Source organism: Hyla sarda, chromosome 4, assembly GCF_029499605.1.
Source record: "Hyla sarda isolate aHylSar1 chromosome 4, aHylSar1.hap1, whole genome shotgun sequence".
Lineage (NCBI taxonomy): Eukaryota > Metazoa > Chordata > Amphibia > Anura > Hylidae > Hyla > Hyla sarda.
Genome location: NC_079192.1, coordinates 416860867 through 416877716, shown reverse-complemented (window position 1 = coordinate 416877716; position 16850 = coordinate 416860867). Strand labels below are relative to the sequence as shown.

General features: G+C 46.6%; 1 protein-coding gene across 1 annotated transcript in view; it reads left to right on the top strand.

Annotated features, from left to right (window-relative positions):
- CACNA2D4 (calcium voltage-gated channel auxiliary subunit alpha2delta 4) overlaps positions 1–16850 on the top strand; it is a 256253-nt gene that overhangs the window by 77115 nt on the left and 162288 nt on the right. The window contains exons 23-26 of the mRNA XM_056517887.1: positions 3982–4075; positions 4478–4570; positions 8625–8752; positions 16294–16374. Coding sequence (XP_056373862.1) covers positions 3982–4075; positions 4478–4570; positions 8625–8752; positions 16294–16374 — 396 coding nt within the window. The remainder of the gene's footprint in view (positions 1–3981; positions 4076–4477; positions 4571–8624; positions 8753–16293; positions 16375–16850) is intronic.

Below are 16850 nucleotides of genomic sequence, written 5' to 3'. Positions count from 1 at the left end.
CTTTGCGCAAAGTCGCTCTGATTTCCTTGCGAATCAAAGCCAACTTGGATGTTGGTAACATCAAGATGGCTCGTTGGGTATCCACTAGGAAACCCAGGAACTCCATCTCCTGCGCGGGAGACAGAACCGATTTTTTGTGATTGATGAGGAATCCCAATTCCTCCATCAACGAAAGGGCCCATTGGCTGTGAGTCACAGCCTGTGCCCTGGACCGGGTCATGATTAGTAGATCGTCCAAGTAAATAATAAGTCGTACCCCCCTGCTCCGAAGAGCCGCTATCACCGGTTTCAGTAACTTGGTGAAACACCAGGGGGCCGATGACAACCCGAATGGAAGGCAGGTGAACTGCCACATTCGGTCCCTCCATAGGAATCGTAGGAATCTTTGAGAGGTGTGATGAATGGGGACGGTAAGATATGCGTCCTTCAGATCGATTTTTACTAACCAGTCTCCTGGCCAGAGGAGGTCGCGTAACAGATGGATCCCTTCCATCTTGAAGTGACGGTAAGTCACGTGTTGATTCAAACCTCTCAGATTTATCACCGGGCGGTAACCGCCATCTTTCTTCTTGACCAAGAAGATGTTGCTGACAAATCCGGGGGAGAATGGGTCTACTTCTTGTACTGCTTGTTTTGACAAGAGCTCCTGGAGCTCGTTGTCTATGAGAGCTACGTTCTGCGCGGAGAATCGTATGGGTTGAGGTATAACATTCAACTCGGGAAGAGATTGGAATTCTATCCGGTAGCCAGCTACCGTATTGAGGATCCAAACGTCTGCTGTAATCGTGGACCAGACGTGGAAAAAATATCTTGGCCTGCCCCCCACCAATGTGTATGGAATTGAAAAGGTACTCACCGGTCGGTGGGCGAGATCTGGGGAATCCGCGACCTCCACGTCCTCTCCATGGTCGCCCTCGAGGGGGAAAGAAAGGGGCCGGTTGGACCACGGGCATAGCATATTGTGGTTGAGCAGGAGCAAATTGTTGCTGTGCCGGTCTAATGTAGGGCCTATATGGGGCATTGCGGCCGGCAGATCGGCCTCTGCTTCTACCGGCCTTGCCGAAAACCTTACCAGGTTGGCCCGTCTTTTTTAGAGAATTTTGCGCCTTATCTAGGCTGGAAAACAGGCTGACAAATTTGTTAATATTTTTAATGAGGTCATCTCCAAATAAGAGACCTTCAGCGGAGGGACCCGGCTCATTCTCCGCTAAGTGGGAGAGCTGCGGCTCCAGTTTCATCAGGATGGACCGTCTCCGTTCAGTAGAACAGGCCGTGTTCGCACTGCCCAGCATGCATATAGGACGTTGGGCCCAGCCTCTCAGTTGCTCTAGGTCTACCGGTTGGGCGGTGGATGCCGCTTGCTCTGAAAGATTTAATATCTTTGTGAGCGGGCCGAGAAGATCAAGAATGCGGTCTTGGATCAACTTAAATGATCTCTCAATCCCCTTCTTTGAATACTTTCCTGATCGTGTCAGGTACTTGAGGAGAACCGGATCTATCTCCGGCGTGACCGCAATCTTCTTGGTTACACAGGGTCTGGGGCACTCAGCCCTCAATTTGTTACGGTTCGTGCGGTCCAAAGCCCGTCTAGTCCAATATTCTACATATTGTGCTACGTGTGGTAGCGGTGCCCAGTCTCCGGAGCGTGGGTGTGTGATCGCATCCGGGCTGAAAAGAGGTTGGCCCAGAGAATCTAGGATCGCCTCATTTGGCGTCTCTGGTTCGGCATCAGGGTAATCAGCCGTAAACCCCGCATCTTCCTCATCAGAATCAGAGCCTGTGGCCTCAGCCACATCAGACTCGCCGGACGACTCGTCGGTAGACGTGACATATGAGTCCGGTTTCGTCCGCCGGGCGGACTTCTGCCCCTTACAAGTTTTCTCCTTGGGGCCCAAGGGTCGAGAATGTACATTAGGATGCGGGGTGCGACAGACCGGTTCAGGTTCTGTCTGGGGCACATTGTAAGCTTCCCCTGCCGGGGAGTCGGAATGTCCAGAGACATGTTTTCTTTTATGTGAGACCTTACCCCTAACAGGCACCTCTCTAGAGGTAGAGGCTAAAGGATTATCATAACTCATATTTGCAGCCAGAGCTGCCTGAATGGACTTGTTAATCAAGTCCTGTATTTGGGTCGCAGACATGATCTGAGAAGCCTCAATCTCTATGCCCTCATTAGTCTGGCCAGGCAGAGTAGAGAAAGGGACTGAGGGTTTTTCATCAGCCATGATAGACAGAGTGACTGTAAAATAATAGTAGTTCTGTTTATAGGAGCTAATGCTACTAGCTATTATTAATAATAATAAACTACCTGAAAGTACTAAAACTGAGACCGGACCTATAATGCTGGCGCTCCTCTCACCGCTCGCACAACACTGGCGACTGGGAGAGGAGGAGGGATCCAGCAACCAGCGCTTACAGCCGTAATCTCGCGAGACTACGGCTGTAAGACCTGTGATAGGTCGCACGGAATCCCGGAAGGCGTGTCGCAGGGTGCGCGTCACCCGGACACGCCCCCTGACATCGCGAAGCCCGCGAAGGTGTCGAGCGGCGGGAAGAAGGTAAGAAGACGGCGCGAATAGAAAGTAAGATGGCGCCTATAGAGGGACAATACTAATAGAGGCAAATACAGAGATATGACAGGAATCGCTGCTAGAGGTAGCGAAAGCTTAGAAAATACAGAGTATGAAGAAAAAACTAGGTATCAAGAGAAAAATAGGTATATATATAAATATATATACCCCGAAAAATTAGTAATATTAGAATAACAGAGAAAATAACAGCCGGAGTATACAGGGCATAATCCTAGATACCCTGAATACACCCGGAATCACAATTAATACACATTAATATACAATGAATACACAGAGAATATACTTAACTTGCTGCCATGAGCAGAAAGAAAGAGGAAGAGGATCTTCAAGCAGTCCCTTATATAGCAGCCAGCATGCTGGGATAGGAGGAGGAGTTCACAGGGGACTGCTGGGATATGTAGTTTTTAAAAAAAGATTTTATTAAATACGTTTGTATAAAGATTTTTCTGCTATGGGCATTAATTAAAGAAAGATTAATGCAAGATATGAGCCTCCTGTCTGATATATAACTCAGGATCAGTACAGGATAAGTAATGTAATGTATGTACACAGTGACCTCACCAGCAGAATAGTGAGTGCAGCTCTGGAGTATAATACAGGATATAACTCAGGATCAGTACAGGATAAGTAATGTAATGTATGTACACAGTGACCTCACCAGCAGAATAGTGAGTACAGCTCTGGAGTATAATACAGGATATAACTCAGGATCAGTACAGGATAAGTAATGTAATGTATGTACACAGTGACCTCACCAGCAGAATAGTGAGTACAGCTCTGGAGTATAATACAGGATATAACTCAGGATCAGTACAGGATAAGTAATGTAATGTATGTACACAGTGACCTCACCAGCAGAATAGTGAGTACAGCTCTGGGGTATAATACAGGATATAACTCAGGATCAGTACAGGATAAGTAATGTAATGTATGTACACAGTGACCTCACCAGCAGAATAGTGAGTGCAGCTCTGGAGTATAATACAGGATATAACTCAGGATCAGTACAGGATAAGTAATGTAATGTATGTACACAGTGACCTCACCAGCAGAATAGTGAGTGCAGCTCTGGAGTATAATACAGGATATAACTCAGGATCAGTACAGGATAAGTAATGTAATGTATGTACACAGTGACCTCACCAGCAGAATAGTGAGTGCAGCTCTGGAGTATAATACAGGATATAACTCAGGATCAGTACAGGATAAGTAATGTAATGTATGTACACAGTGATCTCACCAGCAGAATAGTGAGTGCAGCTCCGGAGTATAATACAGGATATAACTCAGGATCAGTACAGGATAAGGAATGTAATGTATGTACACAGTGACCTCACCAGCAGAATAGTGAGTGCAGCTCTGGAGTATAATACACATTCGTACATTTCAGGTGATGAGGAGCTGGTGAAGGAAGTTCTGTTTGACGCGGTGGTGACGGCTCCGCTGGAAGCGTACTGGACTCAGCTCGCACTCAATATGACCAAGTAAGTAGAAGAAATCTGTCCCCGTACCCCTCACATTGACCCTTTATGTTTCCCTGACTCCCGGGGAAGTGATTTCAGGTTGCGCTCAGTATGTGGCTGTAAATCCAGGAGCCACTGATCCTGATGGGAGATATCATCTTGTATTTTATTGAGCGGTTTATAATGATCATATGGCGTCTGGGCTGCACACAGTGCCCGTATTGTCCTCCACGCTCGCCCATCTGGCGTGCACCTGGAGTTGTGTCGTCCTCCTCGATCAGGCTGTGTTAACAATTCTGTTCCGCCTACTGGGAAAGCTGAGTGAAAATCAATATGGCTGCCATTTCCTGTGGCTACCCAGCTTTCTCAGACCTCTGAATGGCAGATATCAAGTGATATTGTGGTTGTTTCTTTACCGTGTAGACAGGATATGGGAATTGAGGTCGCCTTCCTGGGAACCCGCGCAGGACTTATCCGGAAAAACCTATTTGTGGGTGCCGAGGAGATGTCAAACAAGTAAGTCAGAGCACAAAGTCACAGTCACTACATCCTAGGGCAGTGTTTCTCAACCGGTGTACCTCCAGACATTGCAAAACCACAACTCCCAGCATGCCCGGACAGCCTAGTGCAGTGTTTCCCATTCAGTGTGCCTCCAGACATTGCAAAACCACAACTCCCAGCATGCCCGGACAGCCTAGTGCAGTGTTTCCCATTCGGTGTTCCTCCAGACATTGCAAAACCACAACTCCCAGCATGGCCGGACCGCCTAGTGCAGTGTTTCCCATTCAGTGTGCCTCCAGATGTTGCAAAACCACAACTCCCAGCATGGCCGGACAGCCTAGTGCAGTGTTTCCCATTCGGTGTGCCTCCAGACACTGCAAAACAACAACTCCCAGCATGTCCGGACAGCCTAGTGCAGTGTTTCCCATTCAGTGTGCCTCCAGATGTTGCAAAACCACAACTCCCAGCATGCCCGGACAGCCTAGTGCAGTGTTTCCCATTTAGTGTTCCTCCAGACATTGCAAAACCACAACTCCCAGCATGTCTGGACAGCCTAGTGCAGTGTTTCCCATTCAGTGTGCCTCCAGACATTGCAAAACCACAACTCCCAGCATGTCTGGACAGCCTAGTGCAGTGTTTCCCATTCAGTGTGCCTCCAGATGTTGCAAAACCACAACTCCCAGCATGCCCGGACAGCCTAGTGCAGTGTTTCCCATTCAGTGTGCCTCCAGACATTGCAAAACCACAACTCCCAGCATGCCCGGACAGCCTAGTGCAGTGTTTCCCATTCGGTGTTCCTCCAGACATTGCAAAACCACAACTCCCAGCATGCCCGGACAGCCTAGTGCAGTGTTTCCCATTCAGTGTGCCTCCAGATGTTGCAAAACCACAAGTCCCAGAATGCCCGGACAGCCTAGTGCAGTGTTTCCCATTCGGTGTTCCTCCAGACATTGCAAAACCACAACTCCCAGCATGCCCGGACAGCCTTCGGCTGTCCGGGCATGCTGGGAGTTGAAGTTTTGCAACAGCTGGAGGCACATTGGTTTGAAAACCCCGCCCTAGGGTTTACCACATGCACCGAGATAGATAAAACGGTGGCCTTTGCTGGATCATTGAGATTTTAATGACAACAGCGACATCTTGTGTTAGAAAAGTGGAACTGCTGCAGGAGAAATTTTTCATTATGTTTAAAGAAGCACTCCAGCTTTTTTTTTTCATGCACACTTACCATCACTAGTCCGACAGCAGCATCTGTTTAATTCCAGCATAGCTGCATCCATGTGCTTTATTACTGTAACCAGGTCATGTGACCCACAGAAAAGCACAGTGTTTAAAGGGGTACTCAGGTGGAAAACGTTTTTTTAATTATTTTTAAATCAACTGGTGCCGGAAAGTTAAACAGATTTGTAAATTACTTCTATTAAAAAATCTTAATCCTTCCAGTACTTATTAGCTGCTGAATACTACATAGGAAATTCTTTTCTTTTTGGAACAAAGGGCTCTCTGTGGACATCACGAGCACAGTGCTCTCTGCTGACATCTCTGTCCAGAGCAGCATATGTTTGCTATGGGGATTTTCTCCTACTCTGGACAGTTCTTAAAATGGACAGAGGTGTCAGCAGAGAGCACTGTGGTCATGATGTCAGCAGAGAGCACTGTGTTCCAAAAAGAAAAGAATTTCCTCTGTAGTATTCAGTAGCTAATAAGTACTGGAAGGATTAAGAATTTTTAATAGAAGTCATTTACAAATCTGTTTAACTTTCTGGCACCAGTTGATTAAAAAAGAAAAAGTTTTCCACTGGAGTACCCCTTTAATGTGTCAGAGGAAGTAGTCAGTCCTGGGTCAGCTGACTTCCTGTAAAACTACAGCATGACATCATCTATCAGATCCCTTCCCCTCCAGCTCTATCTGTATACTGCTTCTGCTATCTCTGTGGGATCAGGATATATATAGTAGTTATACTCCTCCCCTCCAGTTCTATCTGTATACTGCTGCTGTGATCTTTATAAGATCAGGATATCTATTAGTTATACACTTCCCCTCCAACTCTATCTGTATACTTCTGCTATGTCTATAGGATCAGGATATATAGTAGTTATACTCCTTTCCTCCAGCTCTATCTGTATACTGCTGCTCTCTCTATGGGGTCAGGATATATAGTAGATATACACCTCCCCTCCAGCTCTATCTGTATACTGCTGCTGCTATCTCTATGGGATCAGGATATATAGTAGTTATACACCTTCCCTCCAGCTCTATCTGTATACTGCTGCTGCTATCTCTAGGGGATCGGGATATGTATAGTAGTTATATTACTCCACTCTGGCTCTATCTGTATACTGCTGCTGTTATCTTTATAAGATCAGGATATATAGTAGTTCCTCACCTTCCCTCCAGCTCTATCTATATACTTTTGCTTTCTCTATGGGATCAGGATATATAGTAGTTATACACCTCCCCTCCAGCTCCATCTGTATACTGCTGCTGCTATCTCTATGGGATCAGGATATATAGTAGTTATACACCTCCCCTCCAGCTCTATCTGTATACTGCTGCTATCTCTATGGGATCAGGATATATAGTAATGATACACCTCCTCTCCAGCTCTATCTGTATACTGCTGCTATCTCTATGGGATCAGGATATATAGTAGTTATACACCTACCCTCCAGCTCTATCTGTATACTGCTGCTATCTCTATGGGATCAGGATATATAGTAGTTATACACCTCCCCTCCAGCTCTAGCTGTATACTGCTGCTATCTCTATGGGATCAGTATATATAGTAGTTATACTCCTCCACTCCAGCTCTATCTGTATACTGCTGCTATCTCTATGGGATCAGGATATATAGTAGTTATACACCTTCCCTCCAGCTCTATCTGTATACTGCTGCTATCTCTATGGGATCAGCATATATAGTAGTTACGACCCTCCCCTTCAGCTCTATCTGTATACTGCTGCTGCTATCTCTATGGGATCAGGATATATAGTAGTTATACACCTCCCCTCCAGCTCTATCTGTATACTGCTGCTATCTCTATGGGATCAGGATATATAGTAGTTATACACCTCCCCTCCAGCTCTATCTATATACTGCTGCTATCTCTATGGGATCAGGATATATAGTAGTTATACTCCTCCCCTCCAGCTCTATCTGTATACTGCTGCTATCTCTATGGGATCAGGATATATAGTAGTTATATACCTCGCCTCCAGCTCTATCTGTATACTGCTGCTATCTCTATGGGATCAGGATATATAGTAGTTATACTCCTCCCCTCCAGCTCTATCTGTATACTGCTGCTATCTCTATGGGATCAGGATATATAGTAGTTATACACCTCCCCTCCAGCTCTATCTGTATACTGCTGCTATCTCTATGGGATCAGGATATATAGTAGTTATACTCCTCCCCTCCAGCTCTATCTGTATACTGCTGCTATCTCTATGGGATCAGGATATATAGTAGTTATATACCTCGCCTCCAGCTCTATCTGTATACTGCTGCTATCTCTATGGGATCAGGATATATAGTAGTTATACACCTTCCCTCCAGCTCTATCTGTATACTGCTGCTATCTCTATGGGATCAGGATATATAGTAGTTATACTCCTCCCCTCCAGCTCTATCTGTATACTGCTGCTATCTCTATGGGATCAGGATATATAGTAGTTATACTCCTCCCCTCCAGCTCTATCTGTATACTGCTGCTATCTCTATGGGATCAGGATATATAGTAGTTATACTCCTCCCCTGGCACCATTAGGAAATCATTGTGACTGATATGTAATCAGTTTGGCTGAAATATCCTATACCTGTCACATCAGCCTAAAAAGGAAAGCACAAGACATACACAAGAACCTCTAGATTATCCTCTAATAATAGCCTATGCTGCACTATATATGCAGACAATAATAACTCTCAGGTGCTTGTTGATCATGTAGAAGGATTTTGGTTTATATTATTGAGCTCATTTATCCGAATTCTTTCTGTTTTAGCAGTGGTTTCTATCTGGGTGAATCTTCTATCATTAATAATGAACGCGCTGCGTCTTCTCTTTATAGAAAGTTCTTGTGTTATGAGGAGAAGGAGAGTATATTCACTATGGACCATTTCCCTCTGTGGTACCGGAGAGCCGCAGAACACACGTCAGGCAGCTTCGTATATCACGTCCCCACAGACGACAGCCCAGGTACGGTATAGCGGGGAAACTGCGGCAAGTGGTTGTGGTCAGGAGGCAGATACAGATGAGCGCAGTTATATTACCTCATATATATTCCGAAAAGTGATCAGAAGATGGCGACAGATTCTTACTGCCTGCAGGTGGCAGCATTGAGAGGCGGAAATAAGAAAAATGCTCCATCTACAGGCGATGAAATCCTACTGCACCCAAATGTGAAGAACATTGTAAGAAGGAGATGGATAGGTAGAAAGATAAATAGATATGAGATAGATAGATATGAGAGAGATAGATAGATAGATAGATAGATATGAGATAGATAGATATGAGAGAGATAGATAGATAGATAGATATGAGATGGATAGATATGAGATAGTTAGATATGAGATAGATAGATATGAGATAGATATGAGATAGATGGATATGAGATAGATAGATAGATGGATATGAGATAGATGGATATGAGATAGATAGATATGAGATAGATAGATATGAGATAGATATGAGATAGATGGATATGAGATAGATAGATAGATAGATATGAGATAGATATTAGATAGATATGAGATCGATATGAGATAGATAGATAGATAGAAAGATATGAGATAGATATAAGATAGATAGATATGAGATAGATAGATATAAGATAGATAGATATAAGATAGATAGATAGATAGATAGATAGATATGAGATAGATAGATAGATAGATAGATATAAGATAGATAGATATAAGATAGATAGATATGAGATAGATAGATATGAGATAGATATAAGATAGATAGATATGAGATAGATAGATAGATATAAGATAGATAGATATGAGATAGATAGATATGAGATAGATAGATATGAGATAGATATAAGATAGATAGATAGATATGAGATAGATAGATATGAGATAGATAGATATGAGATAGATATAAGATAGATAGATAGATAGATAGATATAAGATAGATAGATATGAGATAGATAGATATGAGATAGATATAAGATAGATAGATATGAGATAGATAGATATGAGATAGATAGATAGATATGAGATAGATAGATATGAGATAGATATAAGATAGATAGATATATAGATAGATAGGGGATAGAGGACCCCTGCAGTCACTTTAACCATATATATAGTTGTGGTCATTGCTCCCTTGTATATGTGACTCTTTCTTCCTCTATGGGTCGCATTGATGCCGATGTTTCCACTTTAGAAGGTTTTTTCTCCGTTCTGTTCTCTGTCACTTCCCTCTTACAGATCATAATCCTAGGGACAACGACATCGCTGATCCCTCCACTCAGCCGCGCGGATGGGAAGAGCGAACTCCTGAGGGTACCTGAGAATCACTTGTCAGACCCATTCAGTGGCCTTTTGGCGCCATCTTTACCCTTTCAGATCCTTGCGCTGCCATTTTCATACCAACTTTTCCCTCCTCTTGCCATTTTGCCATGTACAGCCATAAATCCCATTCCCAGGCGGCATTATCCCTGCTCCATCGCAGTGTCATCATCATGGCCGCTCTCTGGTGGGTCACATGTCATAACGCTCCAGGGGATGTTCCGTGCCCCTGATTGATACAGATTATTTCCATCATAAGCCTTGGCTGCCGGACTAGGAGGCACAACTGCACCCACTAAAGAAAGAATGCATCCCCATCCCCCGTGTCACATGACCACTATTGGCCCTGTTACATGTTTTTGGTAAATAAGGTAAAGGAGGGGCAAAAAAAAGTAATTCAGGGAATACTGATGTGTTCCAAGCTGTTCTAATTCATGACAGCCCAAAACGCGTCAGTATTTATCTTAATTGATTAGAATTTGTCTCTTAAACAGATATATATATATTTATAAATCTTAACCCTTCCTGTATTTATTGGCTACTTCATGCTCCACAGGAAGTTGTGTAGTTTTTCAAGTCAGACCACAGTGCTCTCTGCTGCCACCTCTGTCAGCGTCAGGAACTGTCCAGAGCAGAAGAGGTTTGCTATGGGGATTTGCTCCTACTCTGGACAGTTCCTTACAGGGACAGAGGGGGCAGCAGAGAGCATGTGGCCAGCACTGTGGAGCATACAGCAGCTGATAAGTACTGGAAGGATTAAGGTTATTACACAGAAGTCATTTACAAATCTGTATAACTTTCTGGAACCATTTTTTTCCACCAGAGTTCCCCTTGTAAAGATGCGATATGGCCTGGACTGGCATTATATGTAACAAGACTCTCTACCGCCCCCTTATTAATACCGCGGTGCAGTTGGCGTCACTTTTGAAGATGTTTTTGACCCTTTCTTGCAGTTTTGTGTTGCACCCTGAGAGATGCAGCTTCGTCCTTTCAGGTTTTGTTATATCCATTTGCTGAAATTCCTCTTTCCCTTCTCGGTTCTTTTTGACTTTTCGGAGTATTCGCGGTTCCTGACGGCAGACAAGCCTTTTACGTGGCGGTAATTAGGGGCCCGTCGCGCTCCTCAAACGCGTCCTTTGAAGAGAACATATGTGAACATAAATCCGCTTTCAGCTACAGCTCAGAGGAGACAAGACGCCACTTACACGTTTATTTATTACAGAGATTGTTGTTTCCAGATCTAATTACACCGTGTTACCATTGGGGGGAGGCAGGTGGGGAAATGATGGGGTATATACATATTTTACTACTACAGCTGACACATGAAGAGGAGCTGACATCTGCAACAAAGATTATTTATATATCAAGCCAAAACATCAAAATATAAGATAGACGCTGTGACTGTATGACCACACAATTCTCTTTATGATCATAGAGATGAGTGCAGGGAGGGGATAGAGAGGACTGTGCAGCTGTAACTGTATGACCACACAGTTCTCTCTATGATCATAGAGTTGAGTGCAGGGAGGGGATAGAGAGGACTGTGCAGCTGTGACTATATGGCCACACAGTTCTCTCTATGATCATAGAGATGAGTGCAGAGAGGGGATAGTGAGGACTGTGCAGCTGTGACTATTTGGCCACACAGTTCTCTCTATGATCATAGAGATGAGTGCAGGGAGGGGATAGAGAGGACTGTGCAGCTGTGACTATATGGCCACACAGTTCTCTCTATGATCATAGAGATGAGTGCAGAGAGGGGATAGTGAGGACTGTGCAGCTGTGACTATTTGGCCACACAGTTCTCTCTATGATCATAGAGATGAGTGCAGGGAGGGGATAGAGAGGACTGTGCAGCTGTGACTATATGGCCACACAGTTCTCTCTATGATCATAGAGATGAGTGCAGGGAGGCGATAGAGAGGACTGTGCAGCTGTGACTGTGTGACCACACAGTTCTCTCTATGATCATAGAGATGAGTGCAGGGAGGGGATAGAGAGGACTGTAAAATAGGTAAAACCTGGGTAAGAACCAATAATCCTCCATTACTGCTCCCAGCTATGGGTCATGTGACCTCAGTTCATTTCAGAGTAAGCCCATCAGCAGTCCACAACCATCATCACATAATATGACATGTGAACACGGCTCAATACACATGACTATGGCACAATATCATCTTCTGACCCCACATATCACATGGTATCATCTCAGTCTTATAATACACAAGTCATAATATCACTGTAAAGACCGGGGGGTGGAGGCGCCATTATTATAATCATTATAAGATCTTGTGTATTATAAGGGACAGTCTACACCCCCTGTTTGATGCTGTAATCTTCGAGGGATAAGTCATCCCATATATCATATAACCATCCTGACCTCTTCTGCCCCCTCCATGCTGGTATAACATCGGGAGGGTTGTGGTGGGTGAAGGGGTTAATAATATGTATAACCTAAAGATAATTATTCATATAAAGAATAAAGGATTGAGATATTTCTTGTGTGCGACCAAATGTGAAGCCTCAACCATGCGGACCTGTCAGGTACATTATAGGATAGAAGGGAAGATGCTGAGCTCGGGGATATATAGACTGCTAGGACTCAGGATAAAGAGAGCCTGTGAGTCCTGCTTCCCCTGCCCATGAATAGAGCCTGTGAGTCCTTCTTCCCCTGCCCATGCATAGAGCCTGTGAGTCCTGCTTCCCCTGCCCATGTATAGAGCCTGTGAGTCCTGCTTCCCCTGCCCATGCATAGAGCCTGTGAGTACTGCTTCCCCTGCCCATGCATAGAGCCTGTGAGTACTGCTTCCCCTGCCCATGCATAGAGCCTGTGAGTCCTGCTTCCCCTGCCCATGCATAGAGCCTGTGAGTACTGCTTCCCCTGCCCATGCATAGAGCCTGTGAGTACTGCTTCCCCTGCCCATGCATAGAGCCTGTGAGTCCTGCTTCCCCTGCCCATGCATAGAGCCTGTGAGTCCTGCTTCCCCTGCCCATGCATAGAGCCTGTGAGTCCTGCTTCCCCTGCCCATGCATAGAGCCTGTGAGTCCTGCTTCCCCTGCCCATGCATAGAGCCTGTGAGTCCTGCTTCCCCTGCCCATGCATAGAGCCTGTGAGTCCTGCTTCCCCTGCCCATGCTTAGAGCCTGTGAGTCCTGCTTCCCCTGCCCATGCATAGAGCCTGTGAGTCCTGTTTCCCCTGCCCATGCATAGAGCCTGTGAGTCCTGCTTCCCCTGCCCATGCATAGAGCCTGTGAGTCCTGCTTCTTCTGCCCATGCATAGAGCCTGTGAGTCCTGCTTCCCCTGCCCATGCATAGAGCCTGTGAGTCCTGCTTCCCCTGCCCATGCATAGAGCCTGTGAGTCCTGCTTCCCCTGCCCATGCATAGAGCCTGTGAGTCCTGCTTCCCCTGCCCATGCATAGAGCCTGTGAGTCCTGCTTCCCCTACCCATGCATAGAGCCTGTGAGTCCTGCTTCCCCTGCCCATGCATAGAGCCTGTGAGTCCTGCTTCCCCTCCCCATGCATAGAGCCTGTGAGTCCTGCTTCCCCTGCCCATGCATAGAGCCTGTGAGTCCTGCTTCCCCTGCCCATGCATAGAGCCTGTGAGTCCTGCTTCCCCTGCCCATGCATAGAGCCTGTGAGTCCTGTTTCCCCTGCCCATGCATAGAGACTGTGAGTCCTGCTTCCCCTGCCCATGCATAGAGCCTGTGAGTCCTGCTTCCCCTGCCCATGCATAGAGCCTGTGAGTCCTGTTTCCCCTGCCCATGCATAGAGCCTGTGAGTCCTGCTTCCCCTGCCCATGCATAGAGCCTGTGAGTCCTGCTTCCCCTGCCCATGCATAGAGCCTGTGAGTCCTGCTTCCCCTGCCCATGCATAGAGCCTGTGAGTCCTGCTTCTTCTGCCCATGCATAGAGCCTGTGAGTCGTGCTTCCCCTGCCCATGCATAGAGCCTGTGAGTCCTGCTTCCCCTGCCCATGCATAAAGCCTGTGAGTCCTGCTTCCCCTGCCCATGCATAGAGCCTGTGAGTCCTGCTTCCCCTGCCCATGCATAGAGCCTGTGAGTCCTGCTTCCCCTGCCCATGCATAGAGCCTGTGAGTCCTGCTTCCCCTGCCCATGCATAGAGCCTGTGAGTCCTGCTTCCCCTACCCATGCATAGAGCCTGTGAGTCCTGCTTCCCCTGCCCATGCATAGAGCCTGTGAGTCCTGTTTCCCCTGCCCATGCATAGAGCCTGTGAGTCCTGCTTCCCCTGCCCATGCATAGAGCCTGTGAGTCCTGCTTCTTCTACCCATGTATAGAGCCTGTGAGTCCTGCTTCTGCCCATGCATAGAACCTGTGAGTCCTGCTTCCCATGCATAGAGCCTGTGAGTCCAGCTTCTTCTGCCCATGTATAAAGCCTGTGAGTCCTGCTTCCCCTGCCCATGCATAGAGCCTGTGAGTCCTTCTTCCCCTGCCCATGCATAGAGCCTTTGAGTCCTGCTTCCTCTGCCCATGCATAGAGCCTGTGAGTCCTGCTTCCCCTGCCTATGCATAGAGCCTGTGAGTCCTGATAACCCCACCCACACAGAGTGATTGACAACTCTAGGTTCATACAAACTCAGGCTGAAAATGCTGGGTGTTGGCGGGGTCTGCAGGACTTTTTGAATAGACGGGGGAGCAGGACTCACAGGCTTTTTGTATGAGTGGGCGGGGGAAGCAGGACTCACAGGCTTTTTCTATGAGTGGGCGGAGGAAGCAGGACTCACAGGCTTTTTCTATGAGGGGATGTGGGAAGCAGGACTCACAGGCTTTCTCAATGGTTGGTTGGGGAAGCGGGACTCACAGGCTAGTGGGCGGGTTAAGCCAGACTCACAGGCTTTCTCTATGAGTGGGCGGGGGAAGCAGGACTCACAGACTTTTTGTATAGGTGGGCGGGGGAAGCAGGACTCACAGGCTTTCTCTATGAGTGGGTGGGGGGGAAGCAGGACTCACAGACTTTTATTATGGGTGAGTGGGGGAAAGTGGGACTCACAGGCTTTTTGTATGAGTGGGCGGGGGAAGCAGGACTCAGGCTTTTTCTATGAGTGGGCGGGGGAAGCCGGACTCACAGGCTTTTTCTATGAGTGGGTGGGGGAAGCAGGACTCACACGCTTTTTCTATGAGTGGGCGGGGGAAGCAGGACTCACAGGCTTTCTCTATGAGTGGGCGGGGGAAGCAGGACTCACAGGCTTTTTCTATGAGTGGGTGGAGAAGCAGGACTCACAGGCTTTCTCTATGAGTGGGCGGGGGAAGCAGGACTCACAGGCTTTTTGTATGAGTGGGCGGGGGAAGCAGGACTCACAGGCTTTCTCTATGAGTGGGCGGGGGAAGCAGGACTCACAGGCTTTCTCTATAAGTGGGCGGGGGAAGCAGGACTCACAGGCTTTCTCTATGAGTGGGCGGGGGAAGCAGGACTCGCAGGCTTTCTCTATGAGTGGGTGGGGGAAGCAGGACTCACAGGCTTTCTCTATGAGTGGGCGGGGGAAGCAGGACTCACAGGCTTTCTCTATGAGTGGGTGGGGGAAGCAGGACTCACAGGCTTTCTCTATGAGTGGGCGGGGGAAGCAGGACTCACAGGCTTTTTGTATGAGTGGGCGGGGGAAGCAGGACTCACAGGCTTTTTGTATGAGTGGGCGGGGGAAGCAGGACTCACAGGCTTTCTCTATGAGTGGGCGGGGGAAGCAGGACTCACAGGCTTTCTCTATGAGTGGGCGGGGGAAGCAGGACTCACAGGCTTTCTCTATGAGTGGGCGGGGGAAGCAGGACTCACAGGCTTTCTCTATGAGTGGGTGGGGGAAGCAGGACTCACAGGCTTTCTCTATGAGTGGGTGGGGGAAGCACGACTCACAGGCTTTTTCTATGAGTGGGCGGGGGAGGCAGGACTCACAGGCTTTCTCTGTAAACATGCATCTTTTTATATAAGAACCTTGAAGTAATTTATAGAAAGCGATATATCCCCGCGCTCAGTCCCTCCCCCGCTATCATATGTCACGTTCACATACAGACCTGACAGATCTACTGGAAAAATAAATAAAATCTACTATTGAATTGTATATTTTATGTTTATTATCATTAAATTGTTCTCAACTCGATTATTATTAATACATAAGAATTCTACAAAACGAATTTCATGCACATTTTCACCTTCGCTTCTCATCCGTATAGAATCCGATACGTTTCATTAATCTCTTGTGTCTCCTCAGATGGAGGTGAAAGGCCAGAAGTAGTGACGGTCAGCACCTCCGTGTCCGTCACCGTCCACAACAAAACCGCCATCGCTGCAGGTAGGACCGTCTCCTCCAGTCTTCCTTATTTAATATTTGATGTAAGTTTAGATGATTCCGATCGCGATATTACAAGTCACAACCTTTTATTTTTTTTCTTTTGAAAGTTTTGGAAATGTAGCAATTTCTGATTTTGTGCGTCATTCGCGGAGCTCAGGAAAAAGATTGTTGTTTGAGAGTTTTTGAAATGTCAAGAAGACATTTATTTCTGATTCATCTCCGTCAGTCGTAGAATCATCTCCTCTCATATTGAAGTATAACAACAATGAGGCTGCGGGGAGGAGATGTAAAGGCTCATGTGTATATATATATATATATATATTCGTATGTCGCCCATCATTCCTGACGGGTCCAGTGTCTATGACCAGGGGAGGGGCGGCTGTCACCGCTGCCCCTGCTGTCATTCTCTGGCAGCTATTAGATGCAGCCAGGACCTTGTGCTCTGTGACATCTAGCAGACGGCCACATTTATAGCG